This window comes from Ictidomys tridecemlineatus, chromosome 4 (genome assembly GCF_052094955.1).
Source record: "Ictidomys tridecemlineatus isolate mIctTri1 chromosome 4, mIctTri1.hap1, whole genome shotgun sequence".
NCBI classification, from domain to species: Eukaryota; Metazoa; Chordata; class Mammalia; order Rodentia; family Sciuridae; genus Ictidomys; species Ictidomys tridecemlineatus.
Window position 1 is genome coordinate 65,681,563 of NC_135480.1, and position 25,569 is coordinate 65,707,131.

General features: G+C 36.8%; 1 protein-coding gene across 3 annotated transcripts in view; it reads left to right on the forward strand.

Annotated features, from left to right (window-relative positions):
• Aamdc (adipogenesis associated Mth938 domain containing) overlaps positions 1–25,569 on the forward strand; it is a 31,454-nt gene that overhangs the window by 1,128 nt on the left and 4,757 nt on the right. For 2 of the 3 annotated variants that reach the window (XM_013357642.3, XM_005323240.5), the window contains exon 2: positions 6,478–6,626. In XM_013357642.3, coding sequence (XP_013213096.1) covers positions 6,495–6,626 — 132 coding nt within the window. In that variant the 5' untranslated portion in view covers positions 6,478–6,494. Of the gene's footprint in view, positions 1–3,374; positions 3,569–6,477; positions 6,627–25,569 lie in introns of those variants that run through there. The other variant, XM_078046737.1, reaches the window with a different exon arrangement.

A 25,569-nucleotide genomic window follows, 5' to 3' on the forward strand; every position in this document is an offset into this window, starting at 1 on the left:
TCATTCCTGGATTCAATTCAATCCTCATTTTTTTCCTCTCTCCTAAAACTATATATATCTCCTCCTAAAACTATATGTATATAGTTTTAGGAGGGAGGAAAATATATAGTTTGTTTATATATAAATAGTTTCTGTATATAATCTATCTATCTATCTATCTATATATATAGAGAGGGGGGGGAGGAGTCGTTGTTGTTACCAAAGGAAGATGTATAACTTGACTAAATTCAGCTCTATTTATTTTGTCTACAACATATTACCTTAAGGCAAAATTTTCAGAGCACATTTAAAACTTACATAGTATCTACTTCCTAAACCTAAAATTTAAAGCAAGATATAACTCAAACCACATAAAATAGTAGAATCTGTGACTTAAAGGAATATAAAGAAATACATTGGCAAATTATTATTTCAAAACTATGGGAAATGGTTGCACAGTTAATTTTGTTCTGCATTTCCAGGTCAAAAAAAAAAAAGGAGGAGGAAGGAATAACCATAATTACATCATTTTCATTATCTAAAGAAAGAAATATGTAGTCAGACAGTACTCTTGTAATCCCAGTGGCTCAGGAGACTGAGGCAGAAGGATTGAGAGTTCAAAGCCAGCCTCAGCAAAAGCGAGGCACTAAGCAACTAGGTGAGACCCTCTCTCTAAATAAAATACAAAATAAGGCTGGGGATGTGGCTCAGTGGCCAAGTGGCCCTGAGTTCAATGCCTGGTATGCCCCCCCCAAAAAAATAGAGACAAAGAGAAGAAAATCCATAAGAGAAATTTATTACCTAAATAATGATTCTTAATATATAAAATATATAAAACATATATATATATATTAGTACATAAAACCTCTTCAAAGGAAAAAATTCTTTTGAAACTGGGCACATATTTCTGAAATTTCCAATTTGATGTAAGAAATTAAAGTCTAAATAACCATGTGCATATACTTAATGCTACTGAAGTATATATATTTATATACTTACAAGTAAGTATATAAACTCAAATGATAAGTTTTATGTTATATGTATATTTTACCACAATAAAAAAGTTTAAAAAAACAAGGAAAAGCCTTACTTTCAGAAAGAAAGTGAATTATAAGTGCTAAAATATTGTTTTAAAGCAATTACTGAACTGAAACACAAAATTAAAACATTTTGATAAACTCTCATATTGAAAAGTATATTATTAGACCTGAGGATCTGAAGGCCCCAGTTTAATAAAAATCTGACTCAGAAACAGGTGTTTTGTGGAAAGATACCTCCAGAAAAACAAGAACAAACAAAAACCTCCTCATAATCATTACCTAATGTACCTTAAATAAAAGCCAGATACATAATATTGTAAAATTAAATCATTTTTTGTGAAGGAATTTCTGTGAAAAGAACTTTCCAACCAAAGAGAATATTTTAATTACATATCATTATATTAACCTTAACAAAATTTCTGCCTTTACTGTCAACATCTCCTCCCCTAAGTTTCTAAAAAAGAAAAGATTTATTACCATAGTTTTCTTTTTTCTCTGCTCACACTGTTATTCAAAGGGGAACTAATAAGTCTAGAGTTTCAACCTTTTCTAGTCCAAAGTGGCTTGGGAACAAAGTCCTTGGGTGTCAGAAAGCATATACACCCCAAAGATAAGAGATGTTTTACTATAAAACAAGGTTTAGGTCATGCCTTCACAAAGTCTATTCTTGAAAAGGAAATAAAGAATATTCATCCATAATGTTACCTACCATCTCTTACCTTTCTAGGCTAAAAGAAATAGAGGGTTACAGAAGTCTAATTCCAATTTATGTAATTAAATAACTGATTTATATTTATCAAACTTGAATGTAAATCTAGAAAAAGTAGCTGCTTTTTAAATACAATATGTTGCCATTTCTATGAAAAGGCCTTTAAATAAGCATCAGATTACTCAACTTTATTTTTGAATAAAAAATTTGTTAAGATAGTTCAAATTTCACACTCTTTTAAGGAAAAAAATTCCACTTAAAATTAATGGTTATTCAAAAGACCAAAGTCAAAAACAACACAAACTTTTATCCACAGAAAAGTTTATAAATTATGTTATTCCTGTAAGAGACTACTACACATGCTGATACACACTGTTGACAAATACTATGACAAAGGTACATCTCCACAATTTGTTGAGTGAAAGAAGACAGAAAAGAGGTACCATACAATTCCATCAATGTGGAAGTCAAATTAATCTATGGAGATAGAAATTAAAATAGTGGTTTCCTTTGAGTTTGGAAGGGAATGTCTAGAAAGGGCACAAGGAAGACTTTGTAGATACCTTTTTATTTCATTTGGCAAATTTGTCAAAATTCATTGAACCAGAAACAATATCTATACATCAAAGTAAATGTTGTTATGCCTCAATATTAAAATTGGTTTACCCCTATGTATTTCCAAATAGCATTGGTAGCCATCAACCTTTCATCAGAACAATTTATACATTTTTTTTTGTATTTGGTTCTGAGGAATGAATTTGGAGTCTTATTTATATTAAACACACACTACCATTGAGCTATACACCAAGCCTTAATTTATATGTATGTTATCTTTGCATTTGTTACATAATTTTTACTTACAGATACTGTAAGCTTGGTAAATTGTATATTGAGGTGATTAATTTCAGTTGTGGAGCCAGTTTGGGGAATTCCTAATTCACAGTGAACTAATTAGTTTAAAACTTCCTTTCAAAAAAAAAAATTAAGTGTAGCCCTGTGAGGTGGCACATGCCTGTAATCCCAGCGGCTTGGGAGATAGAGGCAGGATGATGTGGAGTTCAAAGCCAGCCTCAGCAATTTAGCGAAGCACTAAGCAACTCAGTAAGACCCTGTCTCTAATAAAATACAAAATAGGTCTGAGGATGTGGCTCAGTGGTCGAGAGCCCCTGAGTTCAATCCCTGGTACCCCCCCCAAAAAAAAAGTTAAAGAGTACACTAGGGTTATAGCTCAGGGGTAGAGGGCTTGCTTAGCACATATGAGGCACTGGGTTCAATCCTTAGCACCACCTAAAAATAAATAAATAAAGGTATTGTGTCCAACTACAACTAAAAATATATACATATTTTTTAAAAAGACTTTCCTTGAAGATAGAGACATACTGTTACAATTTTTGCTCCAGAGTTAGCAGACTACCAATACTTTTTACTAAGTACTTGGGAAATTCCACAATTGTTTGAACCATTTTCTTAAAATACGCATCTTTAATATATATATATATGTAAACTGTTTCTGTTTCTCTGAAGAACACTAATATAAGCACCTTTTAGTTGTTTAACTTACTAGCTGTCTTGGTCCTTTTTCTGTTGCTATAACAGAATATCTGTGACTGACTAATTGATAACAAGAAAGAGTTTATTTGGACTCATGGTTCTGGAAGTCCAAAAGTTTGGTAGTGGCAACTGCTTAGCACCTGGTGCAAGCTATGATGCTCCATGCATGGTGAAAAAGTAGAAGAGGAATCCAGTGCCGGGCACTGTGGTGTACATCTATAATCTCAGTGTCTCCAGAAGGCTGAGGCAGAAGGATCTCAAGTTCAAAGCCAACCTCAGCAACAGCAAGGTACTAAGCAACTAAGTGAGACCCTGTGTCTAAATAAAATACAAAATAGGACTGGGGATGTGGCTTGTGGTCAAGTGCTCCTGAGTTCAATCCCTGGTACTCTCCCCCCAAAAAAGGAAGAGGAATCCAGCATTTGCTAAAAGAAAGGGTAGGAACAAAGGAGCTGACTTTATTTTGTAGCAACCCACACTTAGAAGAACTTAACCATCTCACAACAAAGACTCCATCCATCTTAAAGGCCCTCCCTCCCAATACCTCTGTGTTGACAACTAGATTTCAACATGAATTTTAGCAGGGACAAACCACATTCGAACTATAAGTACAATGGTAGAATTTACATTTAATTCTTAGTTGAAATGTCTCTTTATTAAGATTCTATATTCATTTAGTCATTGACATAATGTATAAAAAATTCTTTATATATATATATTATTTCCTTTATAATAGTTTCTTTGAAATCTTTACTAAACCACATATCTGATAACACTTAGATACAATTTCAGTTGACTGAGTATGGGTAACACTTCTTGGTTTCTTTGCGTATATTATAATTTTTTGTTGGAAATTGGACATTTTATTTTTTTATTTTTTTATATTTTTGTTGTAGATGAGCACAATACTTTTATTTATTTTTATGTGGTGCTGAGGATCGAACCCAGTACCTCATAACTGTGAGGCAAGCGCTCTACCCCTGAGCTACAACCCCAGCCCAGAAATTGAACATTTTAGAAGTATTGTAGGAAGTCTTGAAAGTTGTTGTTATTTGTGTGTTCAGTCATGTGCCTAAGATACTAAATATCTTAGTCTGTTTTGTACTGCTACAACAAAATAACTGAGTCTGGATATTTATAACGAACACAAATTTATTTCACACAGTTCTGGAGGTTGTAAAATCCAAAATCAAGGGACCAGCGTCTACAAGGATTTTCATACTTCATCATCTTATGGGAGAAAGCACCACATGGTATAAGGGCAAAGAGAGGGCAAGAAGGAGAGAAATAAAATTGAGCCAAACTCATCTCTTTATATAGAACCTACCCCTGTGATAATAAACCACTTCTCCAATAATGGCAATCTATGAGGACAAAAGCTAATCACTTCTTAAAGGTCCTAATCATAGCCAAATAGCTTATTTAAAAGTCCCACCTCTTAATACTGCTACAATGGCAATTAAATTTCTATGATGGTTTTGAGAGAATGACATTCAAACCATAGCACAAAATCTGTGAATTTTATCTCCCATACTGTATATTACTACAGAAATATCCATTCAGATTTTTTTTTGTTGTTTGTATTTTTAAGCCTGGTTTTCCAGGAGTCTTTGTCATGTCTATATAACTTAGTGTTCAGCTGATCAAGATTTTACTAAAAGTTCAAGATTTTACTAAAACACCAAAAAAAAAAGCAGCCCAGCACCATGGCACATTCCTGTAATCCCAGAGACTTGGGAGGCTGTTAGAGGATCACAAGTTTGAGCCCAGTCTGGGTAACTTAGTAAGACCCTGCCTCAAAATTAAAATTCAAAAAGGCAGGGATTGTAGCTCAGTAGTAAAGTAACCCTAGGTTCCTTCCCATTAAATGATTGATTGATTAATTAATTAATTAGTTCAACATCTTAAGCCAGTAAGACTTTCATGCTCTGTTGATGGATCATTGTGTGTACTGGTGAGTTAATTAAAAATTCCACCTGTTTTCACCGGCCCTTTTGAGTCTTCTTGTTTCTTCCCTGTGCATTTTGATCAAGCTCCATCAACCTGGAATGTTGGAGTGAATTGGGCCTACCCTTTGATGTGTAAGCTCATAGCTTCTGGTCCACTTGGAATATGTGAAGAGTTTATAAAGTCCTCTGTGACTATGTCACCTTTGAGAAATCTTAAATCCCTGCCCAGGCTTCCAGTCCATTTTCAACTGGTAATGATCCAAATCATGAAGCTTCCTTTGACAGTCAAGCAAGGCTGTTTGTTTTCAAACATTTCAATCTACTTAAACGTCAGTGGCAACAGTACTAGAATAAGGGAATGGCCGTAGTACTAGACAAGAACAAAAACAAAACAAAACCTTTATTCATTTAGTCATTGACATAATGTATAAAAAATTCTTTATATATATATTATTTCCTTCATAATAGTTTCTTTGAAATCTTTACTAAACCACATATATCTGAATTTTAGTGGTTTTCATGAGCACTTTTTACTTATCTCACAGAATGGTTTTAGTTTTGAGAGTGGCAAATGGTTATTTGGGTGTTGTGGGTTTGGTTTTTTGTTTTTGTTTTTCAGCTATATAGCTTTTTGTGGGGGGGGACACATCTGCCTCTTCACTTCATCATGCTGAAGTAAATTTACACCTTTTAATTTTATCTCTCAAAAATATGAGGGGGTGGCTGGGGATGTGGCTCAAGCAGTAGCGCGCTCACCTGGCATGCGTGCGGCCTGGGTTCAATCCTCAGCACCACATACAAACAAGGATGTTGTGTCTGCCGAAAACTAAAAAATAAATATTAAAATTCTTTCTCTCTTCTCTCTCTCTCTCTCTCTTAAAAAAAAAATATGAGGGGGGCTGGGGTTGTTATCCAGTGGTAGAACACTCACCTAGCACATGGAGTAGAGCACCACATAAAAAAATAAATAAATAAGGGTATTGTGTCCAACTACAACTTTAAAAAAATATTTTATATATATATATATATAATGAGGATTTCCTTGGTAATCTAAGAAGTAATTACAGTATCTGGTTTCTATGCTTGGATGATTTGATTCAGGATCCCAACTCTTCAGCCTTATTGAGAAGAAGTGACAACCACATAAGAAATACTTCTTAAATCATAGAGAAGTCGGATTTACTATGTTTGTATTTTGGAGCTGTTTGAACTTTATAACTGACTTAGTATATTTTTCTTATAATTTCAGATTTAGCTCAGTTCCCTATGTCTTCACCTGAAATTTCTTCCCTTTCATGGGGGCAAATGAAAGTGCAAGGCTCTGCCATAACCTATAAGGATTGCAAAGTATGGCCAGGAGGCAGTCGGGCTTGGGATTGGAGAGAAACAGGAACTGAGGTAAGATATTAGTGTTTGATTTACACTACATGAGACCAAACAAGTGATTTCCAACCTTCTTATCCATATCAACCAAATGAAAATCACTCTTTCTTTCTCTTTCTCTTATAATACAGTTCATACCATTATGTTTACCTTTTTTTGGTGGGGAGCACTGGGAATTGAACCTGGGGACTAAATCAGTTATAAATTAAAGTTGAAGTGTACAATTCAAAAGACTTTTTATATATATCACCATAACATTAGCAATCAGTACCCATTAATTCCTCCCTCCAATTCCTGGCAATGACTTACCTACTTTTTATTGTTATAAGTGTACTATTCTGAACATTTCATATAAATAGTATCATTCAGTTCTCTTAGGTATATACTTAAGGGTAGAATTTATAGATCATGTGGTAACTCTTCATTTAACCTTTTGAGGAACTGCCAGAACACCTTCCAAAGATAGCTGTACCATTTTACATTTTTACCAATAGTATATGAGGCCTCCAGTTTTTTCACACCCTCTTCACCACAGGTTTGTTTTGTTTTTTTTTAATAGCCACCTTATTGGGTAAACAATGTTACCCCTGTGGTTTTGATTTGTATTTCCCTACTATTGCATTTCCTTTAATATTTTCAATGTGCCCTTCCAAAAGTAGACCCTCCTTTCCCTGAGCAGAAGTTGGGTGTAAGAATGGAGCCCCTACTCACCTGTGACAGCCTCACCAACAAAAAGCTGGAGGCAGGGTGAGAAACACTCAGATCTTGTTGGCCCCAGGAAGAAAGCCTTCCAGCTGGATGCTGAGAGGGAAAGAACCCTGTGTACTTGGCTGCAGCAGTCTATAATAGAGATCTTTTTCTTTTTTTAATATTTATTTATTTTAGTTTTCGGCAGACACAACATCTTTGTTTGTATGTGGTGCTGAGGATTGAACCCGGGCGGCACGCATGCCAGGCAAGAGCGCTACCGCTTGAGCCACATCCCCAGCCCCCATAATAGAGTATCTTGATGAACAGGGAGAAGGTTGTGGGCAGGAGTGGAGGCAGCAATTTTGATTTAAGTACCACATATTCTCACTTTATTCCAAATGTCTCTGTCAGTTCAGGCTTCTATAACATGTTGGCACAGACTGAAGCCCTAAACAATAAACATTTCTCATAGTTCTGGAGCCTCAGAGTGTGAGATCAGGAAGCCAGTACAGCAGGGGTCTGGTGAGGGCTCTCATTCAGGTTTCAAATAGCTGACTTCTCATTGGATCCTCACGTGATAGAAACAGAGTTAACTAGTTCCTGGCTTTTTCTTTCTTTTTTCTTTCCCTTTTGTGTGCCTGTGTTTTGTTTTTTGCAGTACTGGGGATTGAACCCAGGGGTGTTGTGCCACTGAGCTATATCCATAACCCTTTTTATTTTTTAAATTATTTTTTAAATATTTTATTAGTTGTTGGTGGACCTTTATTTATTTTTATGTGGTGCTGAGAATCGAACCCAGTGCCTCACACATGCTAGACAAGCACTCTACCACTGAGTGACAACCCCAGCCCTTATTTTTTATTTTGAGACAGACTATCTCTAAATTATCCAGGCTGGCCTTGAACTTGCAATCTTCCAGCATCATCCTCCCAAGTTGCTGGGGTTATAGGCATGTACCACCACTCAAAGTCTGGCTTCTTTTTCTTTCTTTTTTTTTTTTCCTCTTCTTTTTTTTGGGGGGGGAGTGGGAGCAGTACCAAGGATTGAACTCCTCAGGAGTACTTGACCACTGAGTCACATCACGAACCTATTTTTGTATTTTATTTAGAGACAGGCTCTTACCGAGTTTTTTCATGCCTCACTGTTGCTGAAGTTGGTTTTGAACTCTCGATCTTCCTGCCTCAGCCTCCTGAGCTGCTGGGATTACAGGCATGTGCCACTGAACCTGGCTGGTTTATTTTTCTTATAAGGGCATGAATCACATTCATGAGGGAGCCACTGTCATGATTTAATTATCTCCTATTGGCCCCATCTCTATGATTTTGTAAGAGATACACATTCAATTCTTCCAGAAAATTTGTATAGTTTTTCTTGGATAGGTGTTTCTTCATTTGGTGTTTGTCCTTAGAGTCCTTTCTTTCTTTTCTTTTCTCTTCTTTTCTCTTTTTAAATGCTAACAGCCATCTTACAAGATAAGTTTTGATTTCCTGTACTTGTACTTTCTCTTACCCGAATTAACCCACCCCAGTTAGTGACCTACCCCATGGTACCATAACCCTAAGCCAATCCCAGAAGGACATGACCCCTTGACTCTGGAAATCCCCCATGGTGCCATCTAAGCCAATCCCATGCATTCCCTACACACTTAGCTCTGACATAAGCATCCCCAGCCTATCTCATGGCACCACAACTACAGCTCCAAACCCCTATCGCACAAAAGCTGAACACTGGAACATCTCAGGGCCTCTCTCCATCTATGGAGAATTGTGCCTTTATTTGTCAGCTCTGACAAATAAAGTCTCGTGTTTACCTCTGCCTGGTCTCCGTCTCATTTCTCACTCGCCTGTCTCCCCATTCCTTGCTTTCCTTTCATTTTTAGTACCAGGGATTAAATCCAGGTACCAGCTCTATCACTGAGCTACATCCCCAGTACTTTTAAAAATTTTTTTTATTTTGAGACATGGTCTTACTAAGTTGCTTAGGGCCTCACAAAGTTGCTAAGACTACCCTCAAACTTGTGATCCTCCTACCTCCGTCTCTAAAGTTACTAGGATTACAAGTATGCACCTTCATGCCCAACTGCTCTTAGAGTCATTTCTAGAGGCTTTGAATTATTGTGTACTCCTTATTATCATTGTTATTGTGAGGCCTTTGGTCTTTATTTTGTTGACTTTAATAATTTTTACTTAGGAGTGGCTCAGGGGAGCTCCTCATGATGTAATGATAGATCTTTTCATTTTTTGAAGGAACGTGTGTGTGCGTGCGCGCTTGCGCACATAGACTGGGAATTGAACCCAGGGCCTCACATATGCATAGCTCATGCTATTCCATTAAACTACACCCCATGCCAGATAATTTTTTATTATATGGAAATCTTGATTGACATTCATTTTCATTCAGCACTTTGATACGTCATCCCACTGATTTTTAGGCTCATTGGTTTCTAATAAGAAATCAACTGCTGATATAATCGAAAATCCTTTGGACTTAATGGGTCACTTTGTTCTTCCTGCTCTCAAAACTCTTGTTTTTTAGCCAGGCATGGTGGCACACGCCTATAATCCCTGCAGCTTAGGAAGCTGAGGCAGGAGGATTGCAAGTTCCAAGTCAGCCTCAGCAAAATCGAGATGCTAAGCAACTCAGTGAGACCTTGTCTCTAAATAAAATACAAAATAGGGATGGGGATGTGGCTAGTAGCCGAGTGCCCCTGAGTTCAATCCCTAGTACAAAAAAAAAAAAAAGGTCTGTTTTTAGCCTTCAGTAATCTATGATATGTCAAAGTCTGGATGTCTTTGGGTTTATCATACTTGAAATTTATTAAGTTCATGGATAGGTAGATTATTATTTTCATGAAATTTAGGAAGTTTTCAGCTATTATTTCATCACATAATCTTTTGCCCCTTTTCTCTATCCTGTGACTCCCATTATATTAGTGTGCTTTATAGTGTCCTATAGCACTCTGAGGCTCTGTTTATTACCTTTTTTTTTTTAAAGACAGAGTGAGAGAGGAGAGAGAGAGAGAGAGAGAGAGAGAATTTTTAATATTTATTTTTTAGTTCTCGGCGGACACAACATCTTTGTTGGTATGTGGTGCTGAGGATCGAACCCGGGCCGCACGCATGCCAGGCGAGCGCGCTACCGCTTGAGCCACATCCCCAGCCCATTACCTTCATTCTTTTTTCTTTCTTTTGCTTCATACTTAATCATCTTGACTTACTTTTAGTTTTCATGATCTTATCTGTTATTGAGCCACCTGTGTGAGATTTATTTTAGTTATTGTACTTTTCAAATGTAAAGTTGGTTATTTTTATTTCATTTATGTATTCATTTGGTCATAAATACATACATAATATACTGTAGATGGATCCCAGGGGTGCTTTACCACTGTATTACATTCACAGTCCTTTTTATTCTTTATTTTGAGACAGGGTCTAAGTTGCTGAGGCTGGCACTAAACTTTTAATCCTCCTGCCTCAGCCTCCTAAGTCACTGGGATTACAGGCATATGCCACCATGCTCAGTGAGTTTGGTTATTTTTAACAATTTATTTTTCTTCATGGATGTTCTACTTTATATACTTTGGATGTGGCTTCCTTTAGTTCTTTTTACATATTTAAAATGGGGGATTTGGGAGGCTGGGTTGAGGCTTAGTGGTAGAGCACTTGCCAACATGTGTGAGGCATTGGGTTCGATCATCAGCACCACATAAAAATAAATAAATAAAATAAAGGTATAAAAAATACAATGACATTATAAAAAATAAAATAGGGTAATTGGGCTAGGGATATAGCTCAGTAGTAAAGAGAGAGCTGACCTCTTGTGTATGAGGGCTAGTGTTTGATCTTCAGCACTGCAATAAATAAAAATAAAAATAAATAAAATATGACAAAATAAAATATTTGATTTATAGTTTTTATCTAGGTAAATCCAACATCTGGGCTTCCTTGGGCATATTTTCTATTAACTGCTTTTTCCCCTTCTGTGGACCTGCCATTACTTTTTCTTCCTTTCTCTTTCTCACTCCCTTACTCCCTCCCTCCCTTCCTTCCTTCATATTTCTTGTAGTTTTTTCTTTGTGAGAACTGGCCATTTTATATAGCATAATGTGGCAACTCTGGAAATCAACTCCCTATCTCCTTCCTGGGTTTTGTTGCTGTTTGTTGTTATTTGTTCTGATCTCATTCCGTAAAGGCTGTATTCTTTGTCATGTGTAGCTGCTGAAGTTAGCTCAGTCACCTTAATGAAGAGGTAATGTTATGACAGTGGTTTCCTCACACACCTGGAGCTTACCACTTTCTTTTCTCATTATTTCTTCTTGTAATTCAAATCTTTGAGATGACTTTCTTTCTTTTTGAATCAATATTCTTCAGAAATTCCCTTAATGAGATCTCTCAGTGATCTCTCTCAATTTTTGCCTAAAAGGTCTAATATTTTAATTCTAATTTTCATTGGTATTCCAAGTTGGCAAGATTTTTTTCAGCAGATTGTGGGAATCCTGAATGGTCTAACTATACCTTTCTTTGAGATCTTGCCAACAGCGATTTGAAGTTGCGTCTTCTAAGCATCCTCTATTACTCTTTTTTTTGGGCGGTGAGGGGAGTAGTTACCCTCTTGTAGCACTTAACCTCTGAGCCACATTTCTGGCTCTTTTTAATATTTTATTTAGAGATAGGGAATTGCTAAGTTGCTTAGGGCCTTGCTAAATTGCTGAGTCTAGCTTTGAACTTGTGATCCTCCTGCTTTAGCCTCCTCAGTCACTGAGCTTCTAGGTATACGCCACTGCTTCAGGCTGGTATCACTTTAATTTCTTGGCTGAGGGTGTCCTAGATCTGGTTGATAATGTAAATTTTTTAAAAATGCCTATTTTTTAGTTATAGGCAGACACAATATCTTTATTTTATTTTTATGTGGTGCTGAAGATCAAACCCAGGGCCTCACACATGGTAAGCAAGTGCTCTATCTCTGAGCCACAACCCCAGCCCTGATAATGTAAATGTGAGCCCTTAACTGCTGTGTAGACAGGTTTGTGGTTATAAGTTTTCAGGTAAGACTCTGACATCTCCCACCTCCACCCCACACCTCCCTACTCCCATCTTCCCCTAGATCCCAGGCAGAACCAGACAGCTTTTTTGTCTTTTTTCTTTGCTAATGGGTAGATTTGGAGGATTAATCCTTTCACTGGAGACAGACTTATGCAGGCTATTTTGAGAGGGATAGCTGGGTCTAATGGTGGTTCCATTCCCAGATTTCCAAGGAATCTCCATACTGCTTTCCATTTTGGCTATACCAACTTGCAGTCCCACCAGCAGTGTATGAGTGTACTTTTTCCCCCACATCCTCTCAAATACTTATTGTTGTTTGTCTTCATAATAGCTCTCATGCTGACTGGAGTGAGATGATATCTTAGAGTAGTTTTGATTTGCAAATACCTCTCCTCAGACTATACCCAAAGGACTTAAAAACAGCATACTACAGGGACACAGCCACATCAATGTTTATAGCAGCACAATTCACATTAGCTAAACTGTGAAGCCAACCTAAATGTCCTTCAGTGGATGAATGGATAAAAAAAAATGTGGCATATATACATAATGGAATATTATTCAGCATTAAAAGAGAATAAAATCATGGCATTTGCAGGTAAATGGATGGAGCTGGAGAATATAATGCTAAGCGAAGTTAGCCAATCCCAAAAAAAACAAATGCCAAATGTTTTCTCTGATGTAAGGAGGCTGACTCATAGTGGGGTAGGGAGCCGGAGCAGGGCAGGATGAGATGAACTCTAGGTAGGGAAGAAGGGTAGGAAGGAAAGGGAGGGGGCAGGGGATTAGCAAGGATGGTGGAATGTGATGGACATCATTATCCGAAGTACATGTATGAAGACTCGAATTGGGTGTCAACATACTTTATATATAAACAGATATGAAAAATTGTGGTATATTTGTGTAATAAGAATTCTAATGCAAAAAAAGCAAAGTACATGTATAAAGGCATGAATTGGTGTGAACATACTCTATATATAAAGATATGAAAAATTGTACTCTATGTTTAAAAAAAAACAATAAAACTAAAAAAAAAAGGGCGATTTTGGGGCTGGGGTTGTGGCGCAGTGACAGAGCGCTTGCCTCTCACATGTGAGGCACTAGATTTCATCCTCAGTACCCCATGAAAATAAATAAACAAAATAAAGATATTGTGTCCATCTATAACTAAAAACCCATTTTTTTTAAAAAGAAGGCTATTTTGAAAGATTGGAAGGGATATTTCAATTCTAACCTCCCATCTTCCTCAAGACTTTTTTCCTAATCTCAAATGGGAGTTAAAACACAAGACTCTGAAGCCAGGTGTGGTGATACACACCTGTAATCCCAGCACTTTAGAAGGTTGTGACAGGAGGATCACAAGTTCAAGGCCAGCTTCAATGACTTAGCAAGGTCCTAAACAAATTAGTGAGACCCTATCTCAAAATATGAAATAAAGTGAGGGCTGGGATATAGCTCAGTTGATTGAGTGCTTGCCTCACATGTACAAGGCCCTGAGTTCAATGCCCAGCACTGCCCCTCCAAAAAAAAAAAAAAATATATATATATATATATATATATATTTATATGTATACATACCCACACACATATACATAAATAAATAAATTAAAAAGTGGCTGAGGATGTAGCTCAGTGATAAATTGCCCCCGAGTTATATCCCCAGTCCCCCACACCCTAAATGTAAGGCTCTGAGAATGGGAAATGCCCCAAGGTAACTTCAATATCAGTTCACCATTTTTATTCAGCCTTTAGGAATTTCCCTTTATTTTTTATAAATTCAGCTATGCATGTTTATTTTTATTTTATTTTTTTTAAAGAAAGAATGAGAGGGGCTGGGGATGTGGCTCAAGCAGTAGCGTGCTCGCCTGGCATGCGTGCGGCCCGGGTTCGATCCTCAGCACCACATACCAACAAAGATGCTGTGTCCGCCGAGAACTAAAAAATAAATATTAAAATTTTTTTTAAAAAAAAAAAAAGAAAGAATGAGAGTAAGAGAGAGAGAGAGTTTTTTAATATTTATTTTTAGTTTTCAGCGGACACAACACCTTTGTTTGTATGTGGTGCTAAGGATCGAACCCAGGGCCGCATGCATGCTAGGCAAGCACGCTACCGCTTGAGCCACATCCCCAGCCCAGCATGTTTATTTTTATCCAGCATTTGAAGGTATTTTGTTTAAGGGACTTTCTTAGGTTGTATACTCTTATCATATTGTTTTGAAGAATAACAGTTATCCCTAATCAGTTAAAAAAAAATCCCCAGCATATATGCTCTCTTTATTTTGTGATTGTGAACTACAAGCACATATTGATTGGATATTGACAACTAGTTGCTGGTTAGTTGCACCATGGATCATAAAGGAAGGAATACTCTAAATTGGTAAAAAAAAAAAAAAAAAAAAACACTGAAAAGGCATATTAGATATAGCAAGGATGAAATGAGAGAAGACTGGGGTCTGAGTGTGGTAGCTCAGCAGTACAGTGCTTGCCTAGCATGCTCAAGGCGCTGGGTTCATTTCCTAGAACCCCCCTACCCACCCCAAAAAAGAATTGGAATGACGGAAGAATGAGGAATAATCAGACTTGTGACCTACTTGAACCAGATGGCTCCACTGGAGTATTTGAAAAGTGAAACTAGAGAGGTACAAGAGTAGGTAGTATATGGTTGACAGAGGTCCTAGACATGGAGAGCTGAATTTATATTTTATATAGTAAACAAGTCATAGCCACCTTAGATTCTGTATTGGTCAGGGTTCTCCAGAAAAACAGCATATTTACCATGAGGAATTGACTCACCCACAATCAACTGACTGTAAGTTGGAGACCCAGGAAAGCCAGTGGTATAATTTAGTCCAAATGGAAGGCCTGAGAACCAGGGGAACTGATGGTTTAAATCCCAGTCCAAGGGCAGGAGAAGGAGAGATGAGCTATCCCAGCTACAGAGGGGAGGCAAAAGGCTGGGGTTATAGCTCAATGGTGGAATACTTGCTTGGTATGCCCAAGGCCCTGGGTTCAATTCCCAGATTGAAAGAAAAAAAAATTAAAAGGAGGCAATGTCTCTCTTCTCTGCTTCTGGTTTTATTTATGTCCTCAATAGACTGGATGATACATACCCACATCGGGGAAGGCAGTCTGCTTTACCAAATTCACCAGATCGAGATTAATCTTATCCAGAAACAACATCACAGACACCCCCAGATCTATTTAACCTGGGTACATTGTGGCCTAGTCAATTTGGACAAAAAATTTAACATCATAGATACTTAAATGGGAAAGTGATATGTTCCAAAAAGGTAATCTAGACTATGGTATAACAATTTATGAGTATGCCACATTGGAGGGATTTGTTTCCCCTCGAAAATAGATATAATTCTGTATAGTTTATTTTTCCCCATATAAGATAATAGGAGCTAATTTTCTCATAAACTCATTCTTTGTTTATGCAAATGTGTTTTATTTGGCTTTTGTGACCAAAATATCCAACAAGAAGAATTTAGAAGAGGGAAAGTTTATTTGGGGCTCACAGTTTTGGAGGTTTCCATAGATGGTCAATTCCATTGTTTTGGGCCCAAGGTGACATAGCACATCATGGGGGTAAGGGCCAAGCAGAGGAAAGCTGGAAAACTCATGGTGGAGTCATGAAGGAGAGAGAGAGAGAGAGAGAGAGAGAGAGAGAGAGAGAGAGAGAGAGAGAGAAGGCGGAAGTGGCCACAGGGAAGGAGAAGAAGAAGAAAGAAAAATATTGAAAACCACAAAACTGTGAATGTTCCATTGATAATAGTAGGAAGGTTTACTATAGGTTCAGTTTCTTCCTTGTTAAATTTTACTCATCAGCAGGATACCCAAAATAAGGAATTCTCTATATAATTGAAGACAGAGTTGCTGAGAAAGATGAGGAAGGAAAAACTGATGTATTGAAGAGCAGAAGTACAACAGGATCAAAGGTATCTAAGGCTAAAGAGCTTTTATCTGTAAAATGAATACTACCTACCTTAGAGTTGATCTAAGGATTAATTAATCTAAGGATTAGTTGATCTAAGGTAATAGGCATGTTGCAGGTACTCAATAAATGCAGCTGTTATTATTAAATTACTAGTGGTGTAAGTGTACCTGAGATAAAAAATGTCAAAGCTGTTAAGAAGTTGAAAATAACTTAAGTTGTTTTATTAGATTCGGAAGAGAGAATTCTAACATATATAAAAGTATAAATGGTGGTACCATCAATGAGATAAGGCAAATTACAAGAAAGACAGGTGTGTTTGTATTTGGGGCAGGAGTTAAGTAGCGAAAATAATGAATCTTTTGGAGAATATTAAGTTTGAAACATCAGGGCATCTAGATGGAAAGATTTAGTAGGTTTATGGGCTGAGGCTGTAGCTCAGTGCTAGAGCACCTGCTGTGCACGTGTGAGGCACTGGGTTTGATCCTCAGCAACACATAAAAATAAATAAATAAAGATATTGTGTAAAAAAAAAAAAAAAGATTTAGCAGAACCCAGTGCCTCACACATGCAAGGCAGGTGCTCTACCACTGAGCTAGAGCCTCAGCCCATAAATCTACTAAATCTTTCTATCTAGATTCCCTGACATATTTGTGTGTGTGTGTGTGTGGTGTGTATATGTATGTGTGTGTGTATATATATATATATATATATATATATCAAACTCCCAAAGCCATACCCTGAAAGACCACCTCTTCTAGCCACACCCTACCTGTCTTCAGTTAGCACTTGGTTAATCCCTGTCAGGGTCAAAACCCAATCATTTCTCCTCAGAACCTTCTTGCATTGTCTCACGCTTGAGCTTCTGGGGGACACCTCATATCTAAACCATAACACTGTGCAAAGTACTTAACATTTCTTTAGTGGCTGTAATGTCTTTAAAAGCTACACCTTCATAGCTCTAGTTTTACTTGCACTTTTCTGGCCAAACTGCAAAATTTTCAAATCTTTCTTCTGTTTTCTGCTCCTGAGTATCACAGTAAACTTGTCTAACAGCCACCAGTAATGTCTATGCCACCACCTGTCTATGCTCCCTAGAAATTTCTTCCACCAGATTAATTGGTATATCATCTTTAAATTTGCAGAAGTCTCAGAACATTGGCAAAATGTAGACAACTTCTTTGCCAGAAAGTGACATGAATGGCCTCTACTCCAATTTTCAAAAGATTCTTCATGGGCTGGGATTGTGGCTCAGCGGTAGAGTGCTCACCTAGCAAGTGCAAGGCTCTGGGTTCAATCCTCAGTACCACATAAAAATAAGTAAAATAGGACTGGGGTTGAAGCTCAGTGGTAGAGTACTCACCTCACATATGGAAGGCACTGTGTTTGATCCTCAGCACCACATACAAATAAAATGAAGGTATTGTGTCCATCTGCAAGTAAAAATAAATAAATAAGAGATACTATGTCCAACTACAACTAAACAATAAAATAGATATTAAAAAAAGTCCTCATTCTCCTCTCTCTCTTAAAGTCCACTTATAATAAGCTAAAGTTTTCCAGCTTGTGTCTCTAAATTTTTCAAAGTCACCTTCCCCACAAACTAGTTCCAAAGGTTTCTGAACCACTATTCACAGCATCTCAGAACCAAGTTGTGTTTTTTGTTAGCTTTTGTGTTGCTGTGACCAAAAGAGGAATAAAAGTTTATTTTGGTTCACAGTCTCAGAGGTTCAGTCTGTGATTGGCCTACTCCATAATCCTGGGCCCATGATGAGGCAGAAGGGCATGGAAGAGGAAGGCAGCTCAGGACAGGGCAACCAAGAAGCAAACAGCTCAAAATCTTTTCTTTTTGTTTGTTTTGTTTTTGTTTTTGTTTAGGGGAGAGTAGTTACTGGGGACTGAACCTAGATGCACTTTACCACTGAGTCATATCCCCAGACCTTTTTATTTTGAGACAGGGTCTCACTAAGTTGCTTAGAGCTTTGCTAATTTGCTAAAGCTGGCCTTAAATTTGAAATTCTGAGTTGTTGGGATTGTAGGCATGTGTCATCACACCTGGCAAGACCATTTTTTAATGATACAGTTCCAACCTATCCCTACAATTTCATCTCTTATATTTCATAACACTTCTGAGGACCAAAATATCCCATACCAAATACTCATTCATTTCTAAACCTACTGTGATCCCTCATTCCTCAATACCTTCATTAAAATCATTTTCTGTACTTAAGATGAACTGTTTCTGCCTGTACCTCATGAAATCTTATTCTTATCCATCATTTTCTAAACTTTTGCCTTATCTTCTTCAGGAAGCATGTGCTTCCTGAAGTTTCTAATGTAAAATAGAAACTCAGTGTTGTTCTGAATTGAATTTTTCATTATGCAATTTAACAAAATTTTAATCCTTCATGACACCTGAGGAAGATTAATGTTATGATTCCTTTCATGTTAGTTTAAAAAGAGCGGTGGGAAGATTGTGTCATGATTACAGAAAGGAAATGTCAAGGAAATTTATTGTGTTAAACTATTGTCCTGAAATAACTAGTAAAAACTCCTCTAAAATTTCTACCAGCTATTAAGTGAATTATTTGACAAAAGTGCCTGGTCAAATATAGTTTTTCCAGGTCACACAATTAATGCTATTTGGAATGAAGATTTAAACCTAAATATTTCTTTTCTAAAGCCCATACTTTTATTCTGTTACATATTGTTCTTTTTTTGTTTCTGTCCCATGGCAATAACTATCATCCTGGAGAAGAATTTTCTGTATATAAAAATGGAGAGGCCATTCATTTATACATCCTTTTTGTTAGGCTGAAAGAGTTCAAGAAGGAAAGTAGAATACAAGTATGACATTAAAAGCAGACAAAACCAATTAGCAGCCACTCAAAGAAAACATGGAAACTTTACCTTAACTTTTTATTTTGGAAAATATCAAACCTATAGAAGAGTGATAGTATAAGTAGTACAATAAATTGTCATGCTCTACTTAAATCCTCAAGTTGTTAACATTTTGCTATGTGTTTTCTCTCTCATTTCATTTGTATAAAATTTATTTCCTTTGTACTCCTATGTATTTTATTTTCTGCATTTTAAAACATTACTTTGAGAAAGAAGCCATAGGCTTCACCAGACTGCCAGTCATTTGAAAGTAAAAGGCAGATAGCATGTATTTCACTAATTCTTTCCTAAAACAAGCCTAAAGTGCAACATAATTCTCTTTTTTTTGCACAATTGATAAGGCTAGAAGTTCTTCTGCTTAGAACCATTCTGCTTAAGGAAAGATTGATGTGCTCTTCCTACCCCATTCTGCTTTTGTATTTTTATTTGGTTTTACTTTAATTTTCCTACTCATCTCCAAACCCAATTTATGTGGAAAGCCTATTTTGAACTGCTCTACTTTTCTTTTTTAATATAGGAAAATTTTCAAACCTATATACCAAATCGGGGGGAAAAAAACAGAATGAATAGTTATATGCCATTAACCTAGATTTACAAGTTATCATTCTGCCACATTAACTTTATCTGTATTCTTCTGCCCCCACATAATTATTTTTGCTGTATTATCTGAAAGTTGAATATACTGTGTCTCTTGAACCCTATTAAATACTTTAACATGTATCCATTAAGAGCAAAGTCATGGGGCTGGGGTTGTGGCTCAGCAGTAGAGCACTTGTCTAGCACATGCAAGGTGCTGGGTTCCATCCTCAGCACCACATTAAAAATAAATAAATAAATAAAGGTATTGTGTCTAACTACAACTAAAATAAAAAAAGAACAAAGGCATTCTTCCCTACCTGATTATAACATCACACTCAGAAAAATCAAGATTGATACAATATTAAATAATATGAGCTCCATGTTCAAATTATAACAGTTGTCCCAGTAAAATCCAAAAATCCAAATGCTCCAAAATCTGAAACTGTTTGAGCACATGCTGAAATTTCAGAGCATTTTAGATTTTGCACTTTGTAATTAAAGATGTTCAACCTATGTGCAGTTTGAAGGTATATCTGCTAGTGAACTTTTGGAAAAGATTTCTAGTCTCTTATTAAAGTATATATATACACCACACATGTAATTTATTTTTTAGTACTGGGAATCAAACCCAGGGCCTTGTAAATGCTAGACAAGAGCTCCAGGTGTAATTCTACCGTTGAGCTACATCCCTAAGCCTTGAAAAATATTTCCATCATTTCATTTATATAAAATTTATTTCCTTTGTACTCCTATGTATTTTATTTTCTGCATTTTAAAACATTACTTTGAGAAAGAAGCCATAGGCTTCACCAGACTGCCAGAAGGGCCTGTTGTACAAATGCAAGTCACTGCGTTTGTAGAGGCAGAGAGATCATTGAAGAGGCTGTTAATTCAGACAAGCGGTAATGAGAATGTGACTCAGGCAGTGTCCACAGGGGACAGATTCCAGAGATCCTTTAACCTTCACTCACAGAATCTGCTTTTATCAGCAATACAGCCAGATAATGCTATAGCAACTACCCATTTGTGCTCCCTTAATTTTGGCAGAAGGAAATGCTTTTTTGAAAGTGTAATACTGGAAATGTTTTCTTTTCAAATTTATATAGAGTACCCAAGCCATAAAGAATACCATCCTCTTGTTTAGCAGGCATAATGAGTAGTAACTAGACATTTTTCTACAATTAATATCCCCCCAAAATAGACAATAAACTTTTATAATCTCAGATCATATGACAGAAAACCTCTTAGAATCAGACACTCAATAGGGGTGAGAGTCTTGAGGGTTTACCCTGAGGGATTGTAAGAAGCACAAAAGGAGCTGGAAGCAGGTTGAAGACTCTCAGTAGCAGTCTGATGCTCCAATCCCAGGCCACTGCACAAAACAGAGTAATCCCTGCCAATTCCTGGATACACTGGCCACTGCAGAGTTATCTTTCATTGCTCTGTACATGACATCCCAGCCTGCAGTATAGAAGCAGCAGCTAAATTCATCACTTGAATTCCATTGATCCAGCAACTCTGATGAGCTGGGGCTGTCTCCAGTCTCTGGATCTCCTGAGGCTTATTGTTTTACACTTTCTTATGGCCTTTCACTTGATTTCTAGCAGTCAGTGGCCTTGCTTCATGATATTAGAATGTGAGTCTGGGGATTCTGGTGCCGCTCAAAGTAGGTGCTATTTTTTTAAATGAAGAAACCATTCAATATTCCATGTAAATATAATTATTTTTAGAAAGTGAAAATCTCCAACTGTGATCTGCAATTTATTAAATGTTCACTGTGGTCATATCCCCAGGGGAAAAAAAATTTCAGTTCTTCAAATCACATTTAGTCTGTTCAGTGTGGTTTTAGGATTGATCATGAAGCTCTAAAACTAAAAAGGGCATCTAATTCAATTCTATTATGGTCTTCAAAACCAGTTGTAAACATGTGAAAATATATCCCTTGTTTTGTTTTGCCTTTTAAGAGTTACTGGGGTTTTTTTTGTTTTGTTTTGTTTTGTTTTGTTCAATACTAGGGATTGAACTCAGGGATACTTTTTTTTTCCTTTTTTTTTTTTTTTTTTTTTGTGGAGCTGGGGATCAAACCCAGGGCCTTGTACATGTAAGGCAAGCACTCTACCAACTAAATTATATCCCCAGCCCCACAAGTGCACTTTTACCACTGAGCAACATCCTCAGCCCCTTTTATGTTTTTATTTTGAGACAGGTCTTGCTGAGTTGCTGAGACTGGTCTCGAAGTTGAGCTCCTTTTCCCTCAGCCTCCTGAGTTGCTGGGATTACAGGCATGCTCTACCACGCCAGGCTATTTTTTCCTTTTAAAGAATTACAAGCTAAATTCTAATTTCCCTCAAATCTTTCCTTATCTTTGTGGAAATCAAGGAAAGCTAGAGGCAATAGATACTCTTCAGAGACTTGGGCACTAGGTCTACATCCTGTACATCTACATTGTTTTATACTTTCTTATGACCTTTCACTTGATTTCTAGCAGTAGACGATGTACCTTGCTGCTGATGATTTGGGTTGCTATTTGACACACAGGTGTTTTAACTTGGAACACTTTTTGACAGTCCCTCAAACCTGAGCACATACTGTGTAAGTATAAATTCTTCAGTATAGTACTGATGAGATAAGCCTGAATACAATAGGGCAGCAATGACAGAGAATTTGGCTTCCTTACCAGCTCTGGAACACTGAGTTAAGAGTGATACCAGCTCCTGCACACTCCACAAGTGGTCAAAAGACAGGGCTAAAGCCCACAGAAATATGCTGCTTTTTGTAGCCACCTGGCTTCTGTTCAACGCTGCTTCCTTGGCTACATAAATCAGAGAGCAGGTGGGTGTGTATGTTTGCCTATACATGTGGTCTCTTCTTGCTGATCTATAACTTGCCTATACTACTACACTTTATTTTGAACCTAGGAGTTCAATTGAACTTAGCTCCATTCCCAGCCCTGCCTTTGTTTTTTTAAGAGAGAGAGAGAGAGAGAAGTTTTTTAATATTTATTTTTTAGTTTTCAGTGGACACAACATTTTTATTTTATTTTTATGTGGTGCTGAGGATTGAACCCAGCACCCCATGCATGCCAGGCGAGCGCGTTACTGCTTGAGCCACATCCAGCCCCCAGCCCTTTTTATTATTTTTTAATTTTGAGACAGGGTCTTGCTAAGTTGCTTAGGCTGGCCTTGATCCTCCTGCTCAGCCTCCTGAGGTGCTGGGATTACAGGCTGGCACCATGCCTAGCACTACTACACTTTAAAATATACTTTATAAATATTTAAATAATTTCAGACTTACAAAATTTACAAGAATAGTATAAAGAATTCTCATATATTTTTTATCCAGATCCAATAATTAAACTTTATCATGTTTTCTTTTTTTGATATTTTTTTAGTTGTAAATGGACACAATACCTTTATTTTATTTATTTATTTTTATGTGGTGCTGAGGATCAAATCCAGGCCCTCACACAAGCTAGGCAAGCAAGCACTCTATCACTGAGCTATAATCCCAGTCCTTATAAAAAATTATAAATAATTTTTGTCTGAACTGTTTGAGTATTTTGAAGATGTTATTCCCCCTTTCTCTTAAATCCTATGTGTATTTCCTAAAAAAAAAAAAAGAAATTCTCTTACATAATCATAATGCAATAATCAAAATTGGAAAATGAAATAGCAATATCTAATATAGACCTTAAAATTTGCTTGTAGCCAGGTATGGTGGAGCACACCTGTAATCCCAGCTGCTTGGGAGGCTGAGGCAGGAGGATCGCAAGTTCCAAGCCAGCCTCAGCAACTTAGCAAGGTCCTAAGCAACTAAGTGAGACCCTGTCTCAAAATATAAGATTAAAAGGGCTGGGAATGTGGCTCAGTGGTTGAGCAGAGGACCCCCTGGGTTCTTTTTTCATCTCTGGTATGAAAAAAAAATGGGTTGTCATACTAATGTAGTAAGTATGTACCGTATTGCAACTTTTCAAGACTTGCTTGTTTTGCTTGGCATAGTTTGTACATTCATCCATGTTGCCATGAATAGCACTAGATTATTACTTTTATGGATGAGTAATATTCTATTATTTGAATACACAATCTGTTTACGTACTTACCAGTTGATGAACATTTGGGTTATTTACAATTTCAAGCTACTATGAATAAAAGCTGTTATGAACATTTATGTTCAAGTTTCTGTGTGAATATGAGTTTTCTTTTCTCTAGGATAAATACCAGGAGGTGTGATTGCTGAGTTGCATGATAAATATATATTTAAATTTACAAGAAACTACCAAACTCTGTTTCAGAGTAGCTCCATATTCTGTAATACCCCAGCAACAAATGAGAAATCCACTTTCTATATTCTTTCCAGCGTCTGTGTTTTTAATATGCATTTCCACAGTCATTAATAACATTATGTGATTCATGTATGTGCTAGCCACCCATATTTCTTCTTTGGTAAAGTATTCAAATACTTTGCCCATTTAAAAAATGGTTTCCTTATTTGAAATTAGCCAATCCCCAAAAAACCAAATGCCCAATGATTTTTCTGATACAAGGAGGCTGATTCATAGTGGTATTTGGAGGATGGAATGGGAAGATTAGATGAACTCTAGATAGGGCAAAAGGATGGGAGGGAAAGGGAAGGAGCATGGGGTGAAAAAGATGATGGAATGAGATGGACATCAATATCCTAAGTACATGTATGAAGACACAAATGGTGTGAATATACTTTGTATGCAACCAGAGGTATGAAAAATTGTGCTCTATGTGTGTAATATAAATTGTAATACATTCTATTGTCATATATAACAAATAAGAATTTTAAAAAACTGGTTTCTTCAGGTGCTGACTTTGTGGCTCAGCAGTAGAGCACTTGCCTAGCACATGTAAGGCCCTGGGTTTGATCCTCAGTATCAAATAAAAATAAATAAATAAAATAAAGGTATTATGTCCAACTACAACTAAAAAATAATATTAAAAAAACTGGTTTCATCTTTTTTTTCTGCTTAGTGTAGGGGTTGGTACCTAGCCACTTAACCACTCAACAACATCCCAACCCTGTTTTTTTTAAAGACAGAGTCTCATTAAGTTGCTGAGATTAGCCTTGAATTTGTGATCCTCCTACCTCAGCCTCCTGGATCACTGGGATTATACCTGTCTATGGATTGGTATAGTGGATTATTTTTTCTTATTATTGTATTTTTAGAGTTCTTAATATATTTCTGAATACTTTGCTGGAAATATGATGTGCAAATATTTTCTCTTGGTCTGTATATTATCTTTTTCTTTTTTTTAGACAGGATCTTGCTAAATTGTTCAGGGCCTTGCTAAGTTGCTGAGGCTTGCTTACAACTTGTGATCCTCCTGCCTCAGCCTCCCAAACCATTGGGATTACAGGTGTGCACCACCATGCCCAGCTGCCTTTTCATATATATATATATTGTAGTTGGACACGGTACCTACAATACCTTTATTTTTATTTATTCTTATATGGTGCTGAGGATCAAACCCAATGTCTCACACATGCTAGGCGAGTGCTCTACTGCTGAGCCACAAACTCAGCCCCTGCCTTTTCTTTTTTAAAACAGTGGTGAGGGAGAATATGCTATGATTGAAGAACTGATAGAAAGGCCAGAGTGATTGAAATACAGAGAATAAAGAAAGTACATATATGGTGAGGCTAGAGAGCTAGGAATTTACAGGCCAATTAAGGAGTTTAGTATTTATTTTGAAGGTAAGAAGAGGCTACCAAATGCTATTTAAGCTCAGGGTGACATGAATGGATTTGTGTTTTGAAAAGATCACTCCCACTATAGTTTAAAT